Source organism: Melopsittacus undulatus, chromosome 6 (genome assembly GCF_012275295.1).
Source record: "Melopsittacus undulatus isolate bMelUnd1 chromosome 6, bMelUnd1.mat.Z, whole genome shotgun sequence".
Lineage (NCBI taxonomy): Eukaryota > Metazoa > Chordata > Aves > Psittaciformes > Psittaculidae > Melopsittacus > Melopsittacus undulatus.
In genome coordinates, this window is record NC_047532.1 from 69,921,803 (window position 1) to 69,938,631 (window position 16,829).

General features: G+C 49.2%; 1 protein-coding gene across 2 annotated transcripts; it reads left to right on the plus strand.

Annotated features, from left to right (window-relative positions):
- Window positions 1–12,093: 12,093 nt before the first annotated feature.
- On the plus strand, window positions 12,094–15,248 carry LOC101875505 (transcription cofactor HES-6-like). 2 transcript variants are annotated; one of them, XM_013130283.3, is made up of 4 exons: window positions 12,094–12,621; window positions 13,046–13,141; window positions 13,274–13,352; window positions 14,039–15,248. In XM_013130283.3, exons 1-4 carry the CDS (start codon window positions 12,427–12,429, stop codon window positions 14,482–14,484), a joined length of 816 nt encoding a protein of 271 aa, XP_012985737.3. In that variant the 5' UTR covers window positions 12,094–12,426; the 3' UTR covers window positions 14,485–15,248. The 2 variants fall into 2 exon arrangements, with proteins under 2 accessions (XP_012985737.3, XP_030909122.2); XM_031053262.2 differs by having other exon boundaries at window positions 13,277–13,352.
- The last annotated feature ends 1,581 nt before the right edge of the window (window positions 15,249–16,829 follow it).

Sequence of the window (16,829 nt, forward strand, 5' to 3'; positions counted from 1 at the left end):
GCCCCGGCTCGCCCGGCCCCCTCCCCCCCCCCGCCCCGCGCTCTGCTGCGTCGCAGCGGCCCTTCCCTCGCCCGGCAGCGGAGCGCGGCGGCGGCGGGCGGCGGAGCGCGGAGACGCTTCCGCCCGCTGCCGCACGACACTGCCCCCTGCCGGCTCGGAGGGCCGATCGCGGCGCACACACGGGCGACACTCAACGGGGGGAAGCGGAAGCGCAAAGCTCCCCCCCGCCAGGAAACGGTCCCGGCTCCAGTGGGAGCGGTGGGTTCGGGGTTACGGCACCGCGGGGCTTGCGGGTCTGTGTCACCAGCGTTTGTATCCATCCTTCCATTATTTACTATTATTCCAATGTTATTAGTTATTATTCCAATAATAATTGGAATTATATTCCAATGTTATTAGTCTTTTTTCTGTTATTCTTATTCTTTCTATTTATTATTAACATTTTGTCCTGTAGTGGTATTTAATATTCTTCTAATTAATTAATAATTAAAATTTTATTATTTATTAATTTTTTATTTATTGCTTTATTTTATTACCTATAAGAAATATTGTTAATTTATACTTAATTATTATGGTTAATTCAATAGCAACAAGTACTTATAATAATAAGTAATAATTTCCCTTGTCCTCTTTGCCCTAACCTCCTTGCATCGCCTTTAAAAAGGTCCTTTGCACCCTTTGTGCTATCAGAAAACTCTCCTGGTTTTCCCACGTCACAAGCCCCAGGGCTCGGATGTGGGGCTGTGATACAGCGTCCTGCCATTGACGTGGACTTCAGCCAGCTCGGTGCACCAAGGTGCTGGGGCATTACAGTCCAAAGGTTGTTTCTGCTAATTCCCGTTGTGGAACGGAAGGGCTTTGGGCTGTTGCTGTGGTTGGTAATACCCATATATTGAGCAACCTGCTCTAGTGGAAGGTGTCCCTGCCCATGGCAGGGGTTTGGAACTGGGTGAGCTTTATGGGCCCTTCCAACCCAAACCAGTCTGGGATTCTATGGTTATTCTTGCATGACAAATGCAGAGTAGCCTGGATTGAAAAAAGCCCGCATCTCGCCCAGCACAGATCAAGTTGATGGTGTCCATTAGTGCAATATAATACACAACATGATTTTAAACCAGATAAATATATTTTTACTAAGCAAGCCATGAATTTCTTACAAGCTGGAAGGTGAAACCTGGCCCCTGCAGGTCTGACGCATTACTGCTGTGCAGCACTGTGGGACTTGCTGGCCTGGTTTCATGAAAGGTCCTTAAGCTCCTCATGCACTGACAGCTCCTGTCTTCAGCTTCTTTCTAATTATGTGTGTCCACAATACAGAATCACATGGAATCTTTAGGGTTGGAAGGGACCTCTGGAGATCATCCAGCCCAGCCCCCTGCCAAGGGCCACCTACAGCAGGTCACACAGCCAAGTGGGGTTTGAATATCTCCATAAAGGGAGACCCCACGACCCTCCTGGGCAGCATGTTCCTGTGGAGACAGTGTTCCCATGCTCTGCCACCCTCAGTCTAAAGAAGCTCTTCCTCGCTTTGAGGTGAAACTTGTGTGTTTCAGTTTATGGCCATTGCTCCTCATCCTGTCACTGTGCACCACTGCAAAGAATCTGGCACCATCCTGGCACCTGCCTTTGAGATGTTTATGTGCACTGATGAGATCCCCCCTCAATCTTCTCTAGACTGAAAAGGCAAGCTCCTGCAATCTCTCCTCATCAGACCCTGATCATCCTTGTGACATCTCTTTACTGCCCTTCCCCTTCACATCACTGAGGAGAGTTTGGGTCTGGCTTCTTGCTGCCATCATTTTTCCTGCAGCAGCACACTGCTGCTCTGCACTTCACGTGCTGTGGCTGCCTCATCTGACATATAACAAGCAAGTGCCATTGGTGGGAAAAGCTGCCTCTCAGTGGGATGTTGCATGGGGCACAGCTCAGTGGTGAGGCTCAGAGGGGCTGAAATGCCTCTCACTTCAGCTGTACTCACAGCTCAGCGAGCTCATATTGGACAGTGAGAATCTGCTCTAGCCATGGTGAGGTGATGGGAAGAGGGAAATACAAAGCCGTTTCTTTACTCACATCTGAATTAGACCAATGTGATTTGCATGGGGTGTGAGACCTACAAACTCCCCTGGGGACTGCAGGGTCTCCTCTCTTCCCCCATGCCTGGCAGGCATTCCTCCAAGCTGGAAGCTTACCAAGTTAAAACCAAACAAACTCAAACATAAGCTAGAATAGTCTTCATACCCAGGCAACAAATACCATCCCCAGATGTCTGAGAGAGCCCAGCGCTCCAGCAGTGCTTAGCTGGCATTGTGCTGCCCCGTGTGTTTCATTTTGGCTATATATCCCATGTACTCTGCCCTAGCTGTGTCTTTTAGAAGCCTCGCAGCAACCTCCAGTACTTCACAGTCCAACTTCTCACTCCTGTGAGACGAATTTTCTTTCCTGGACCCTTTGTAGTACATAGGCTTCCCTGCTCCAAGTCACTGTGTTCTCCTCCAGCTCCCACCCTGATGGCCTCCCTTGGCTTGGCTGCAGCATCCTCTGGGAAACAACTCCTTATCAAAAGAAGAAAATTGATTCCTGGTACTATCTCTATGGTGGAAAGACTTCACAGAACATGTGAAATGCTTGGCCAACAGGTCTTCTTGAATCAGCCTGCTTAGTCAGCTGTGTGCTACAGCTCAGATGCAGAGATATGTTTCTGACCACACTTACAGCCATCCCTGCATCCAGCAGCATGGAAGCACAGGAAGAGTTTTCACTGGGCACTATGATGTATATTATGTATATATATTTTATGTATGATATATATATAGATAAAAAGATATAACAACAAGAGTAAAAATATATATATGTTTATATTTATACTTACTTGCTCTTACATAAAGATAGATAAAGCAGCTCTGGACATGGAACAGGTAGGGGAAGATGCTGCCTGCCTGAGGTGACAGGACCTTGAGGAATGGGTTGCTAAGCTCGCCTTGACCCACGTTGCATAGTCAGCAAAACATTGGTAGTTCGTATATCCCACTTGGGAGCTGGTTCCAAAGCTGAGATGGAAAGGGTGTATATGTCTGCATTCAAAATGTTAACCTGTAATTATGCTAAAAGACATTCAGGTTTAAACAGATAATATTCCAGGCACTGACTACAGAGAATATAGGAATTAAAGGCAAGTGCTGGCACAGGGATTTGACATCAGCTCCTGGAAAATAGACACTATTGCTTTACAAATGACAATTGAAAAAAAGATCACGCAAGGAATAGGTTCAGTGCAATTACCACCCCTGTGTGGTGTCCTGCAGGGAAATCCCTGAGCAGAGAGAGCGTGATTTTCCTAAGCTCTTAGAAGCAGGAATTAAATTGAACACGTGAGAGAGCTCTTAGTACACTAGTAATTCACTTATTCACAGCCAGGACTGAGACATCCATTGTGAACTAATTAATCCTTGCAAATTAGGAAGTGAGTAAACATTTAAAAATCCAGGTTACTTCACTGGAGGAAACAAACAAAGGTAGTTAGAAAGGCAAGGACTTGGATGCTTTGCTCAGGAGGGACAGGCAGCTGAATGGGATCCTAGGGGGTTTTGCTGCTAGTTTAAGGCCCAAGGTTCAGCTCCATTAATCACCATCCTGCACTGACAGATGGTCAAAGTAGGGAAAAATAATATATCCTCCTGTGAAATGAATCCTTCTTCAAGCAGCTGTGTTTTACTTGCCTCTTTTCTTCCTTTGGGTGTATCGTACGCAGAGCCGCAATGTCCCATGTGGGATGCTGGGTCCTGCATGGCAGCAGCTCGCTTTGCAGAACCAGCCTCCCTTGTGCTAGGTCCTGCACGGCAGTAGCTCACCCTGCAGAGCCTCCCTCAACTCTCCTTAAAGCCAAGAGGAGGTTGGCCAAGAGCAGGGAGGCTCCTGAGAGCACCACAAGCTCCTGTGGCTCAGCCAAACCCAGGCCAGGACAATGCAATCCTGCAGGATTATCCTGCTGGCGGGATGCCATTCACACAGGGATGCTTTCCTGAAGAGAGCACCCACACAACTGCCTCTCAGATATGATTTTAAAGTACATCTGCAGCAGCCCCAAGTGTCTCTGTCTCACCCCATGCCCAGTTCAAGATCAAGGCTTATTTCTTAATCTCTCTGCTGCACCCTCCTCTTCCTTAGGCTCAGCACTACCAAATGACTGGAGGGCTCTGGTTATTTTTAAGATGCTTTCCCTGTTGGTTTAAGTTTTGAAGAAATCAGGAGCCAAGTTTACAACTTTGGTTCAGATTTAAGTACCACCCCCACCCCCCTTTAAGGTTTGTAGCCCACACCCTCTGGATAACACTGCTACATGCTTACTTGGTGCTTTACCCCTTCAAAGGACTTTGCAGAAGCTAATTAATTACCTCTTACAGCAGAGAACCACTGCAGCGAATGGCCTGGGCTTAGTGCTGCTGTTCAGCTGGATTCGGTCTCAGTTGCTGTGGAGTTCAGTTAACACAGGAGCCATTGCTGTGTCACACTTAAACCTGCGTTGAGCCACTCCAGCACATATATGCAGGTACATTCTCTGAGGCTCTTGCAAGCTTTTCCATGCTTCCCTTCCTCCTCATGGGAGCCCTGGCTCCTGAGAAGGGCGCTTTGGAGCTCTGCCTGTCCCCACTTTCAAAGTCAGGCACCGGTTTGGGGAAGGGCTCAGTGGGATTCTCCTGGAAGGCATGCTGGGGCACATGAAAAACAACAAGGTGCTTGGTGACAGCCAGCATGGCTTCACTAGAGGGAAATCCTGCCTGACCAATTTGGTGGCCTTCTGTGATGGGGCTACGGAACTGATAGACAGGGGTGGAGCAGTTGATGTCATCTACCTGGACTTGTGCAAAGAGTTCAACACTGTCCCACATGACATCCTTGTCTCTAAATTGGAGAGACATCAATTTGATAGGTGGACCACTCGGTGGATAAAGAACTGGCTGGATGGGTGCACACAAAGAGTTGTGGTCAACAGCTCAATGTCCGGCTGGGGATCAGTAACGAGTGGTGTCCCTCAGGGATCGGTGTTGGGACCGGTCTTGTTTAATATCTTTGTCATTGACATGGACAATGGGATTGAGTGTGCCCTCAGCAAGTTTGCCGATGACACCAAGCTGTGTGGTTCTGTTGATATGCTGGAGGGAAGGAATGCCATCCAGAGGGACCCTGACACACTTGTGAGGTGGGCTGATGCCAACCTCATGAAGTTTAACCATGCCAAGTGCAAGGTCCTACACCTGGGTCGGAGCAATCCCAGGCACAGCTACAGGTTGGGCAGAGAAGAGATTCAGAGCAGCTCTGCAGAGAAGGACTTTGGGGTGTTGGTCGATGAGAAAATGAACATGAGCCGGCTTCAGTGTGCGCTTACAGCCCAGAAAGCCAACTGTATCCTGGGCTGCATCAAAAGGAGTGTGACCAGCAGGTCAAAGGAGGTGATCCTGCCCCTATACTGATTCTGAGAAAACTCCAGGAACAAACTCGCCAACAGAGTTTCATGCTGACAAGCAGGTATTCTTTATTACGGCGTCGGGAGACACAGGGGATAGCTCCTCCTAACATGTGTCCCCATATTGCTCTACAGGCCATCCTTATATGGTCACCGGGCATATTACATCATTTTCCAGAATGTTTCCCGCATTCATACAAAAATGTGATGGTCGTCTTTAAGGGTCATTTACTTTTCCCAGCCTAATTAACATTACAGACATAGCAATCATCCTGTCCTTCTACTTATCAGTTAAAGTGTTCCCACCCTGGCCACAGCTAGTCCCAGATATTCCCCATCCCCAGGTCCTGTTTTTCCATTCTGCTTTGCTCACACCTTTTGTACTAAGGTTCTGAGGACCTGAAACTATGTCAGTTACCTTCAGGCATCACAGTTATTTTCCATTACAAAGCCATCAAACTTATTACTTAGAACTGATTACATTTTGTGCTTTTGTGCCTCCTTGTATCACTACTCTGCTCTTGTGAGACCTCACCTGGAATATTGTGTGCAGTTCTGGTGTCCTCAACATAAAAAGGACATGGAACTGTTGGAACAAGTCCAGAGGAGGCCACAAGGATGATCAGGAGCTGGAGCACCTCCCATATGAAGACAGGCTGAGAAAGTTGGGTCTGTTCAGCCTGGAGAAGAGAAGGCTGCATGGAGACCTCATAGCAGCCTTCCAGTATCTGAAGGGGGCCTATAGGGATGCTGGGGAGGGACTATTCATTAGGGACTGTAGTGACAGGACAAGGGGTAATGGGTTGAAACTTAAACAGGGGAGGTTTAGACTGGATACAAGGAATAAGTTCTTTACTGTTAGGGTGGTGAGGTACTGGAATGGGTTGCCCATGGAGGCTGTGAATGCTCCATCCCTGGCAGTGTTCAAGACCAGGTTGGACAAAGCCTTAGGTGATATGGTTTATTGTGAGGTGTCCCTGCCCATGGCAGGGGGGTTGGAACCAGATGATCTTGAGGTCCTTTCCAACCCTAACTATTCTATGATTCTATGATTCCTTGATGGATTTGAAGGGGGGGGGGGGGGAAAGAAGAATTAAAGAGGAGAGATATTGTTGAAACCAGACAGCATTTATAAAACAAAAAGCAGCATAAACCACTTGGCTTTAATTGGTTAAAAGAAATAAATCTAAAACTATGGATACAAGAGATTAGCTTAGAAGGCAGGATGTGATTTTATGTACCGTCCAGGACAAACCTAGCTCATGAATACCCTCCCATCCTAAACCCTTGCATCTTCTACTGTCCCAGCAGCAGCTGAGCTTCACTGAGCCTGACCCAGCAAGTGCAAAGCAAGTGCAAAGCAAACCCTAATGGTTTCCCCACTTCCTGGGGTGCTGCAATCCCAGCCCTGCAGCACCAGAAACGAGCAGCAATATGAAATGCTGTTGATAAGGTCAAGGGCTGCGAGTCACTCTCCCCACAGAGCATCACCAGTGAGCAGCCTTGTTGGTGCTGAAGTGGTGGTTTGTGCCAGGGGGTCAGGATGAGGGATCAGCACACGTATACACACCTACTACACAAAGAAAGCTGTCACTGGCACATGGTCACGCTGAGATGAAAGACATGTTTATAATGGTTTAGTGTAGAAAAACTAGGTTGGACAAGACCTTTAAGATCGAGTCCGACCATTATCCCAGGACTGCCAAGCCCATCACTAACCCATGGCACAGGGGGCCAACTGATCTCCCCTCACGGCTGCACCTCATGATCCCCACTCGCAGCCACCCCTTATCTGCCCCCCATAGTGACCCACACTATATAGCTGCTACTCCTACCCCTTATGGCCACCACTCATCTCCCCTTAATATCTACCCTCATGGCCACCCCTCATGCCCCATGGCCACCCCTGCTCTTCCCTTACCATTTCCCTTCACAGAAGATATGTGTCTCACAAAGGTGAAACTTCACCCAAGTCCTGCAGCTTCAGGAACTGAGAAGATAAGAAGACATAGACTGTACAGCATGTGCAAGGGCTAGAATATAGGATGTGCAGGGGCTTGGGTACAGGGTCCTGAGCCCTGGGTTCTGACATCTGGGGAGTCCAGCACTCGTGCTGTGAAAGAGAAGCTTACCAAGCACTTGCTGCATTACAGGTGAGTCTTGTTATCACACACAAAGCATGAGAAAGCCTGGAGCTGCCCTTCTGAATACAACAACTCCTGGGATGCCCTGTGAGGAAAGATCAGGAGCCCTCTTTGCGTTCTCCCTCAAAGGTCCCTAAACCCTCTCCACCAAGCTTGGCTCTTCCCTCTCATACCACCCCTTGGGCACAGGCAAGGAGCTAACCCTCACAGTCCTGTCACCACCCACATGGCTTATAAGGTTTTCTTCTTCCTATAGGGCCTAGAAGCTGTGTTGCAAGCAGCAGCACAGCTGTGAAGCAGCAGCTAACACTTCCTCCAGGGCAGGGAGCATGGCTAACTCACCAGGCAGGAGACGGCTTGAGCAACAGTAGGAGCATCAGCTGATCCTTAACAGGAAAGCTGGACGGGGGTGTGTGAAAGAGAAGCTGAGAGTTACTCAGCTGGTACCAGCCTTGTAATTATTTCCTATCCCAGGAGCCCACTCCCAAAGTACCTTTGTTTCCTACCCTAGGTACCACTCCCTGGTACTGAGGAAGCTGAGCTGGGGCTACTGAGGTTTGCTTCATCAAAAGACATTCCAGAATATGTCCAGTGCAGCTTCCAGAGCTGTACTTCCCCTATGATGAAAATACTGCATGTCCAAAGCCACAGATGTGTTCTCTCTCTCTACCTGTAAACATCTCTACAGCAGATAAACCTCCAACTGCACACCTACCCCTGTCTACACCACTGTGAATGCATAGGACGTTGCCCTGACGGGCCACCACTCAACCATAGACATCAAGACTCATCTCCCAGATCCCCTCTGCCTCTTTCCCGCATGCCACACAGCACTTGCCCAGCCACAAACCCCACTGCCAACAACAGTGACCTGGTACAGATAGCATCACCCCAGCCCCAAGGATTTAACCTTCCCCCACAAAGGGCATCCGGAGCAGCCTTCCCCAGCACAGTCGCAGCTCCCCTCGCTTTTGGTCCTGTGTCCCATCATGGATAGTGACTGCAAATGCTCTTCTCCACACCCCATGCACAGATAAATCACCCTTTGCTTCTCTGATCCAGCTTATTTCCAGCACTACCCTGTCCTGGCTGGGCTGCAGGACATGTGGTCCCCTTGCGGACCCTGCTCACCAGCCTGAGGTGGGATACATAGGGTACCACATCCAGAAATGGGGAATGGCTGCAGTTCAAGTGTCTTTCAATGGGACTTTTCTTGGCTCTGCTCCCTTTTTTCCAGGCATCCCATTTTCCTATGAAGTGCCCACACTGAAACATTACCATCTTTTCTTATTTTAAACCATTTCATTTTACCACCTAGAGAGAAGGGGTGAGGGTGAACAAAAGGTTCATGAAAAACACTTCTTTCTCTCAATATGTTCTTTTTCCATTAAAAAAATTCCTCTTTCCTCAAAACCAACTTTATGAGGATCTTTCAAATGGTCCTAATTGATAGGGTTGGGGATTCTTTTACTATGGGCAGAACCTCTTAGTTAACAGCTTCATTGAAGCCCCTGCTCCAGCAGGTGCCTGCCTTCCCCCTCCTCTGCTGCCGCCGTGGGGCAGCGCGCTCCCATGCACCGTGTCTGCAGACCAGCAGAGCCCTCCAGAAGGACAGACCTTGGCCAAACCACCCTGTTCAACACCCCACAGGGAGCGAGTCACGGGGGCAAGGAGGGGACACCGCTGCTTGCAGCCTTGGGGACACATTCCCTCGTCCGGTGGCCACCGGCTGCCCCGACCCCCTTGCCGGCAGGCCCGGGGGGCACTGCCCATTCCTGTGCTGGTTATTAGATTGTTCACGGCTCTCAGGTTTGTTTGAATAAGGCCTTTTGTTCGGAGGTGCTTTCCCACGTCCCTCCGCTCGCTCGGCAGTCGCGTGTCCCGAGTCAAAGAGGAGCCCAGGCCCGCCAAGCCCCAAAGGAGGTTTTCTTCGGAGCAAGACATCTGCGTCGGAGGGAACCTGCCAACATCTGCCACACTTTTCCCCCTTTTCATGAGCCTTTCTTTTCCTGCTTCAAAAGTTGCAGGAACAGATGTTAAAAGTTGTTTTCTTTCTCCAGGGTGTGAAATGTGGACAAATAGGAAAAAAGAAAAAAGAGGGAAACCTTCTTTTTGTGAGGTTTTTTTTTGGAAAGCATAGGAAAAAAAAAGAGAAAAGAGGCTTTGTTGATGAAGGAGAATCCCTTTTCAGTGGAACCTGGCAGTGGGCAATGCAAAAGGAAAGCGGGAATTTGCAGAAAGCTCCTTTTAATGCTCATTTGCATTGGCCTGGTGGGTCCCTACAATCCCCAGCACAGATGTCAGCCTCCCCCCAAAGCCAGGGCAGCTCCTGCCTGCACCCCCTCTGCCTCCAAAATAAAGGCCTTTGGCATGACTGAGAGGTGTAAAATAACTGTTTACAGCAAAAGCTGCTCCTCTTTTTCACTGCAGGGCTGTTTTACAAATGAGCCTTGAAATGAGCTCACCCGGAGCAGATGCCAGCGGGCAAGCCAAGGGGCTTGTCCCACCAAGGATGGGGACTCAGCTGCCCTGCATGGGCTGGGCACAGAGCATGGCTGGGCAAAGGGGGCCACCACAATCTTCTCGGACCTGTGTTACACCTGGCTGTCCCCAGCACCCACCACCTCAACACCAGCACCCCTCTGCCTGCTGGATTCATGGTAGCCACTTTGCTATTAGAGCATCTCTCTCACAGAGCATCCCTCTCATTGAGCATCCCCTTTACAGAGCATCCCCTTTGCAGGGCAAGGAAAGCAGGAGGGAGGGTAAGGCAGGAGCAGCAAGTCCAGGCCAAGGAAGAATGTGGGGGCAAGGGAGGAGATGCTACCACCACCACTGAGACCAGAGAGACTTTTCCTCTCAAATTCATGCTTTCCTTTTGCTTTGCCCACTGCCAGGTTTCACTGAAAATAGATGCTCCTTCATAAGCAAACCCTCTCTTTTTACCTGAGCTTTCCAATTAGGAAAAGGAAAGAGAAAGGGGTGACCACCGTTTGAAGGGTTCTTTGTTTGCTGTTTGTGTGCATTTCACACCCTGAAGAAAGGAAACAACTTTTAACATCTACACAAGGTGCTGGTGGAGGGGTGTTTGTGGGGGGGACTTCTCTTCCTCACCCACTATATGAGCCAAACCCAGGTAGAAGCTGTGTGATGGGCAGCACTCCCAGCCTCCAGCACCCTAGCAAAGTGCCCAGAGCCAGGGATGCACCCACTCCTTGTGCTCCTACCACAGTGCAGCTGCTGCCTCTTCCATGTCAAGCCATGGGAACCATGTGGCAATATGAATACACTTTGTATAAACACTGGCAACACTCGCCTTCCCACGTGAGCTGGAAAACTCTTGTACAACACAAGAAGTTTTCGCTGGTGAGCAAGCCGGAATGGCTGCATGAGGGGTGGTGGGATCTCCTTTCACTGCATGGGACACACCTGAGATAAGGAGCCCATCCCTGCTCCCTTTACCTGGCACTAAGGACAAGTTATCAACCTTCCCCTCCCAAACCCTCCTCCTCCAGTGCAACAACCACACCAGCCCATCTCAGGCTGTTGCCAAATAGGATATTCATAAAACCAGGCAACTGCAAGATACCATGTCTGGGGCCACGTTTCCATGCTGAGCGTGGCAGCAGAGCGTGCAGGTATGTTTGCATTCACACACACACCCACAGCATTTCAGCAAGGGACATGATGTCCTCACTGGTATCACTAGGGCACATCCCTACACCGGGCTGGAGGCGGGAGAGGAAGCTGGGAAATCCCACCCGCTTGCGGTGCTTCTGAACCGCTGTGTCTACTTTGTCTCCATATCAGTAAGGTGACACATTCAACACCAACCCAAAGGGATTCACCTGCGGGACTCAACGGGACACTGCCAAATCCTGCTCATTAGCAAAGCGACAATCAGAAAGCAAAGGCATGGTCATGGAAAACACCTTCATACCTCCCCCCTGAACTAAACAGAAGGGAGGAAGCATCAAAGCGCATTCTCACCCTGTGCCAAATGTCCTCCAGAGTCCCCTCTGCTTCTGCACTAGTGTTTCAGAGGAGCAAACAGAAAAACACCTTTCCTCCCAACGCCACCCAAGCCTCCTTGCTGCATAGGGGAAAAATACAACAGAAGTAGAAACCCCATAGAACTAACTCACCTCTAGGTTTGTTTCTGTCTGTAAGGGCCTGTCTGTTTAGTGTTAAATTCTACACACCGGCCAAAAACTAGAAGAGTTACTGATTTCCTACATCCATCCATGCACAACAGAGATTCAGGTTCCCAAAGGGAAAATAAAGTCTGTGTGTTTTCCTTTGAGGATGTCTGTGATCAAAACCACATTCCTCCAGGTATCTGCTGTCAACAGGTTTTAATCAATCAACATTACCTTGTAATAATAATCCCTGGGAGCAGGAACTCCTGGCTCCAGTACTTGATGATTAAATTAAGAGTGTTCTTCAAAGATGTGCAATGGTTAGCAGGTACAAATAGGCAACGCTTCAAGAGGCAGAGGGGGAAGAGCTGGGCAGAAGGCATTTTCCCAGGTGTAACTCAACCGCTTCCCAGCTATTGTTTCCCTCCCTGGGAATGTGTGCAAATTGAGCAAGGGGCTGTGCAAGCTGCTCAGAGCGCGCCCATTTTCCTTCCCTTCTTCCCTAACAAAAGCCGCCTCCAAAGCCTGGCGTCAGAGGCTGGACATCTGTCGCCGTTTGGGGGGGGCGGCTCGGTCATTGTAAGGAAGCAGTGACCTGTCAGCTTTGATTGATGGCCACAAACCTCCGGGCTCGACCCCTCGTGTGGGAAAAGAAGTCCCGCCAAGGCAAGTCCCCTTTCACATGCTAATTCTGGGTTATAAATACAGCACAGGAGCAGCGGAGCAGCAAAGAGCCCAGCGCGGGAACTGGAGAGACCCACTGCTGACTGCCTCCTGCCCGCCCCATCCCATCCTTCCCAGTGCCTGCGTTACAATGACCGCCACAGCCACCTCCGGCAGCACCCACAAGCTGGCCAGCACCAAGGAGGAGAGGAAGGTAGGTCCCCTTCACACTGCTGCAACAGGGCATGCGAGTGATGAGTGTGGGGCTATGGGCATTCTCTTAGGAAAGAGAAAGGGGACTTGCTTTGTCATCTTAAGATGCTTTCTGTGAACTTAACCGATGTGCGTGTTTGTTTTGCTTCCTTTCTCCACCTTAGAAAGGCTCCTCTGTGTTTCATTTGGATAAACTCTGTTTAAGATGAGTGGAAGTGGGAGAGTTTAGAGTACATAAGGGATAGGCCATGAGCTTCAGAGGTAGAGATGCACACTCTCTATCCATCTCTTGCCCCTGCCAAGCACTGTTCCACCCTGCACTGGCTTCATGCAGGGGATGGGGCTTTCTGCCCTCACTGAACTACAGCAGAGATGGGAAGAGCAAACATCAACTGCATTCTTTCCCCTCTCCTTTTCCTTGCCAGTTACGGAAACCCCTCATTGAGCGGAAGCGAAGGGAAAGGATTAATAACTGCTTAGACCAGCTGAAGGAGACGGTTGTGGGTGCATTTCACTTGGATGTAAGTGCTCATATTTATGCTGGTTTTATCTTTTTGCTGGAGGGGGTTCGTTTTTTTTTTTTTGGAGGGTCAGGGGTGTCTCTTCTGGATGTGGTACAAACCGTTCTAACTGCTGCACTCTTTCCCTATCAGCAGTCTAAACTGGAAAAAGCAGACATCCTCGAAATGACGGTGAAGCACCTCCAGAACATCCAGAGCAGCAAGATGATGGGTGAGTGCCTGGTCCCCCACCCTGCGAGCACAGCAAAAGCATCTTTCAAATCCGATGAGGCCAGCCCAGCTGCTCGGATTGGGTTTCTCCACTAGATGGGGAGATGGAGCTGGGCACTGGTTAACCCACGGAAGGTGGGTTTTCTCCTTCCAGAGCCAATTTCTGCTTTTTGGCCTGGTTTTGCCCCGCATCACCTACCCCTTTGTGGCTGGTTGACCCTGGTTGGATGCCTGGTGCCCACCAAAGCCCTGCAAACGATTCAACTTAGGGTAAGGCCCCAATCATCTTCAGCAAGGAGCCCATCTGTGTGTATGCAAAACCTAGAACCATATAATTGGAATAGTTTGGGTTGGAAGGGACCTTCAAAGCTCATCCAGTCCAATGTCCTGCAATGAGCAGGGACATCTGCAACTAGATCAGGTTGCCACATCCAGCCTGGCCTTGGATGTCTTCAGGGATGGTGTATCCCCTCTGGGCAACCTGTGCCAGTGCTTTACCACCCTCATTGCAACAAATTCCCTTCTCACATCCATCCTGAATCTCCCCTTTTTTAGTTAAAAACCATCACCCCTCATCCTACCACAACAAGCCCTGCTAAAAAGGACACGGTGAATGCCTGTAAGCAGGAGCACACAGGGCAGCTTTTACCTGCTCACCAACTCCCCTTTTTCCCCACTCCAATGCAGCTGACTCCAAAGTGGGTCTGGAAGCCCAGCAGCGGTACAGCACCGGGTACATCCAGTGCATGCACGAGGTGCACAACCTCCTCCTCACCTGCGAGTGGATGGACAAGACCCTCGGGGCGCGCCTCTTGAACCATCTGCTCAAATCCTTGCCCAGGTCAGGTGAAGATGCCTGCAAAGCAGCATTAAGGTCCTTGAGCCCATCCCAGCACCCTCTCTTGACATCAAAAGGCCCCCTGAGCCCTAAGGGGAGCGCTCGGGGCACAAACCTATCACAGGAGCGTTTCTATGCTGTGGAGAACAAGCAGGCTTCCAAAAACTCCTTTCAGCTGCCACCACTGTCTGCTTTCAGCCAGGCTGATGCTGCACCTCCCAGACAGGTCCTGCAGCCCAATTTTTCCCATAACAACCCTAGAATGGGGTCATTAGATATGTGGAGACCGTGGTAAAGCGAGTTTTAAAATGTTCATCCTAACCTTAGACACTGTTACGTATGTATCTTATAGATATGTTTCTTTAAAACACTTGTGGAGCAAGTCTGTTCCTGTAGGTGTACTAAAGACCAGGGTACTTCAAGCCGAAGTAAACCTATGTGTAGCCTGCATTGTAGAAGGCTGCTATTATTGTTTTATTTATTTAATACATCTAAATTATTGTATAGAATCCTCTTGTGCTCTTTAGTGTATATCAATTATACAGCTTGCTTACATCTGTAAAATAATTAACTTCCTATTAATAATGATACAATAATAAAAGGCAACAAGCAATAAGCCTCTCTGGCATCAAGCTTACCTCTCGGGCCTCACATAAGCCACTGAGATCACTGTGTTGGATGAAGGGGGACATTGCCGATGCCTTCTCCTTTTTAATTTTACTGTTACCCCAGTGCAGCTGTAGGAGATGCTGGTTCTGATTCCTGTAAGAACACTGCTGTGATTAGAAATAGAGAAAGGAAGACACTTTGGACTGTTTAGGCTGTTTGGAAATGCTCTCTGGATTGCTTAGTCTGGCCATGCTCTTCCCAAACCTGGACATCCTGACGTGATGGTTAAACTGGTGAGCTGCATGTATATATGTATGTAACACATAGTTAGATTTAGGGATTTTTTCTTTTGTCTACGTAACTGAAAGTTCTAAGTCAACTTTTGGAAGGTAACAACTGATATTTCTCCTAGCCTTGTCCTGTCTGCTCTGAATAAACAGTTCTTGAGGATCTGCTTTTGTTTTCTTCTCTCACAAATGGTTTATTTCTGAATCCCAGAATGGTTTGGGTTGGAAGGGACCTTAAAGCTCATCCAGTTCCAACCCCTGCTGCAGGCAGGGACACCTTCCACTACAGCAGGTTTCTCTAAAAGAGAAATCAGGAGCTGGGTTTATCAGCCTGGGTCGATGCTTTAGCTTGTACTTACAAGGGAATGGCAGAGATAAGCTAAAGGGCAGAGGGTAAAAGTCCCTGCAAATTCAACCAAGGAGACTGACAAATCGGCTGGACAACATTTGTTCCCAGTTCTCCATCTCAAAGCCAGTTAAAAGCTCCTCACAGTTCAAATAAAAGAGCAAGGAGAACTTAAACAAACACCACACATACAAATTAATGGACCTGCAGTTCAGGGGGGCTCATTATGCAGTGGGATCTATTTGATGATGTGCCGAAGGAGTGAAATCCATCACCTCTGGGTTTAGCACCTTTTTCTGTGAAGCTCTCCCTTTTATCCAGCCCTCCTGAAAAGCCGTTAGGAGCAGTGGCATAAGGGTGGTAGGAGAAACAAGTGGCTGTGTGGAGGCAAAGCAGGTTTCTTCAGCCTCTTGGTCAGAAGGCTGGTAAAGACACAGAACTGTACAGATCTTACCACAACCTCGGTTTCCACCCTTGGCCTGAAAACATTCTCCTTTATTGAAGGCAACCTTTGGAGTGACCACTGATGCAGCAAATACACCCCTATCATAGAGTTATACCACCACAGACTGCCTGGGGATAGAAGGGACTTTAATGCTCATCCAGCTCCAACCCCTGCCACGGGCAGGGACACCTTCCACTAGAGCAGGTTGCTCCAAGCCCCTGTGTCCAACTTGGCCTTGAACACTGCCAGGGATGGGGCAGCCACAGCTTCTCTGGGCACCCTGTGCCAGTGCCTCAGCACCCTCACAGGGAAGAACTTTGTCCTTATATCCAACCTAAACCTCCCCTGTTGAAGTTTGAACCCATCACCCCTTGTCCTGTCACTACAGTCCTGATGAAGAGGATCACCCCCACACAAAGATCCAGATGAGGGTGGGAGCTGGGGCCAGCTTGCACAAATCCCTGCAGCCAAGCACACAGAATACTCATGGGCAGAGAAAACAAACAGGCAAAGCAAACCACAAATCCTGGAAGAAACATTTAAGATCTTCCCAGTTCATTATCACCCATAACTGCTGAGTTTAGATAAAGCCCCCACAGCTGCCCTCACCAGAGGAACATCCATCGCCCAGAGCTGCCCTCTGCACACCAGTGGGGCAGGCAAGAAGAGCAGCTCCTTACCCAAGATCAGGCCTGAAGTTTTCTTTTACTTCTAGATGGTGCTGGTAACGTATCTCGTGGCACTTGAGGCCACCTTATTGTTCTGCTGGGAGAGGCTGCAGTGAAAATATTCACTGTGGTTTGACAGCACCGACTTAAAAACGTACGTTCCCCCTAAAAGCTGCAAATCCCCAGTGACAGCAGTGACCGGCTGTGATTACTGTGCTGGAAAGAGGTCAGTGGGAGACGTGTTTCCACTATCCCTACTTGCTTACTTTGTGGTTGGTGAGTTCT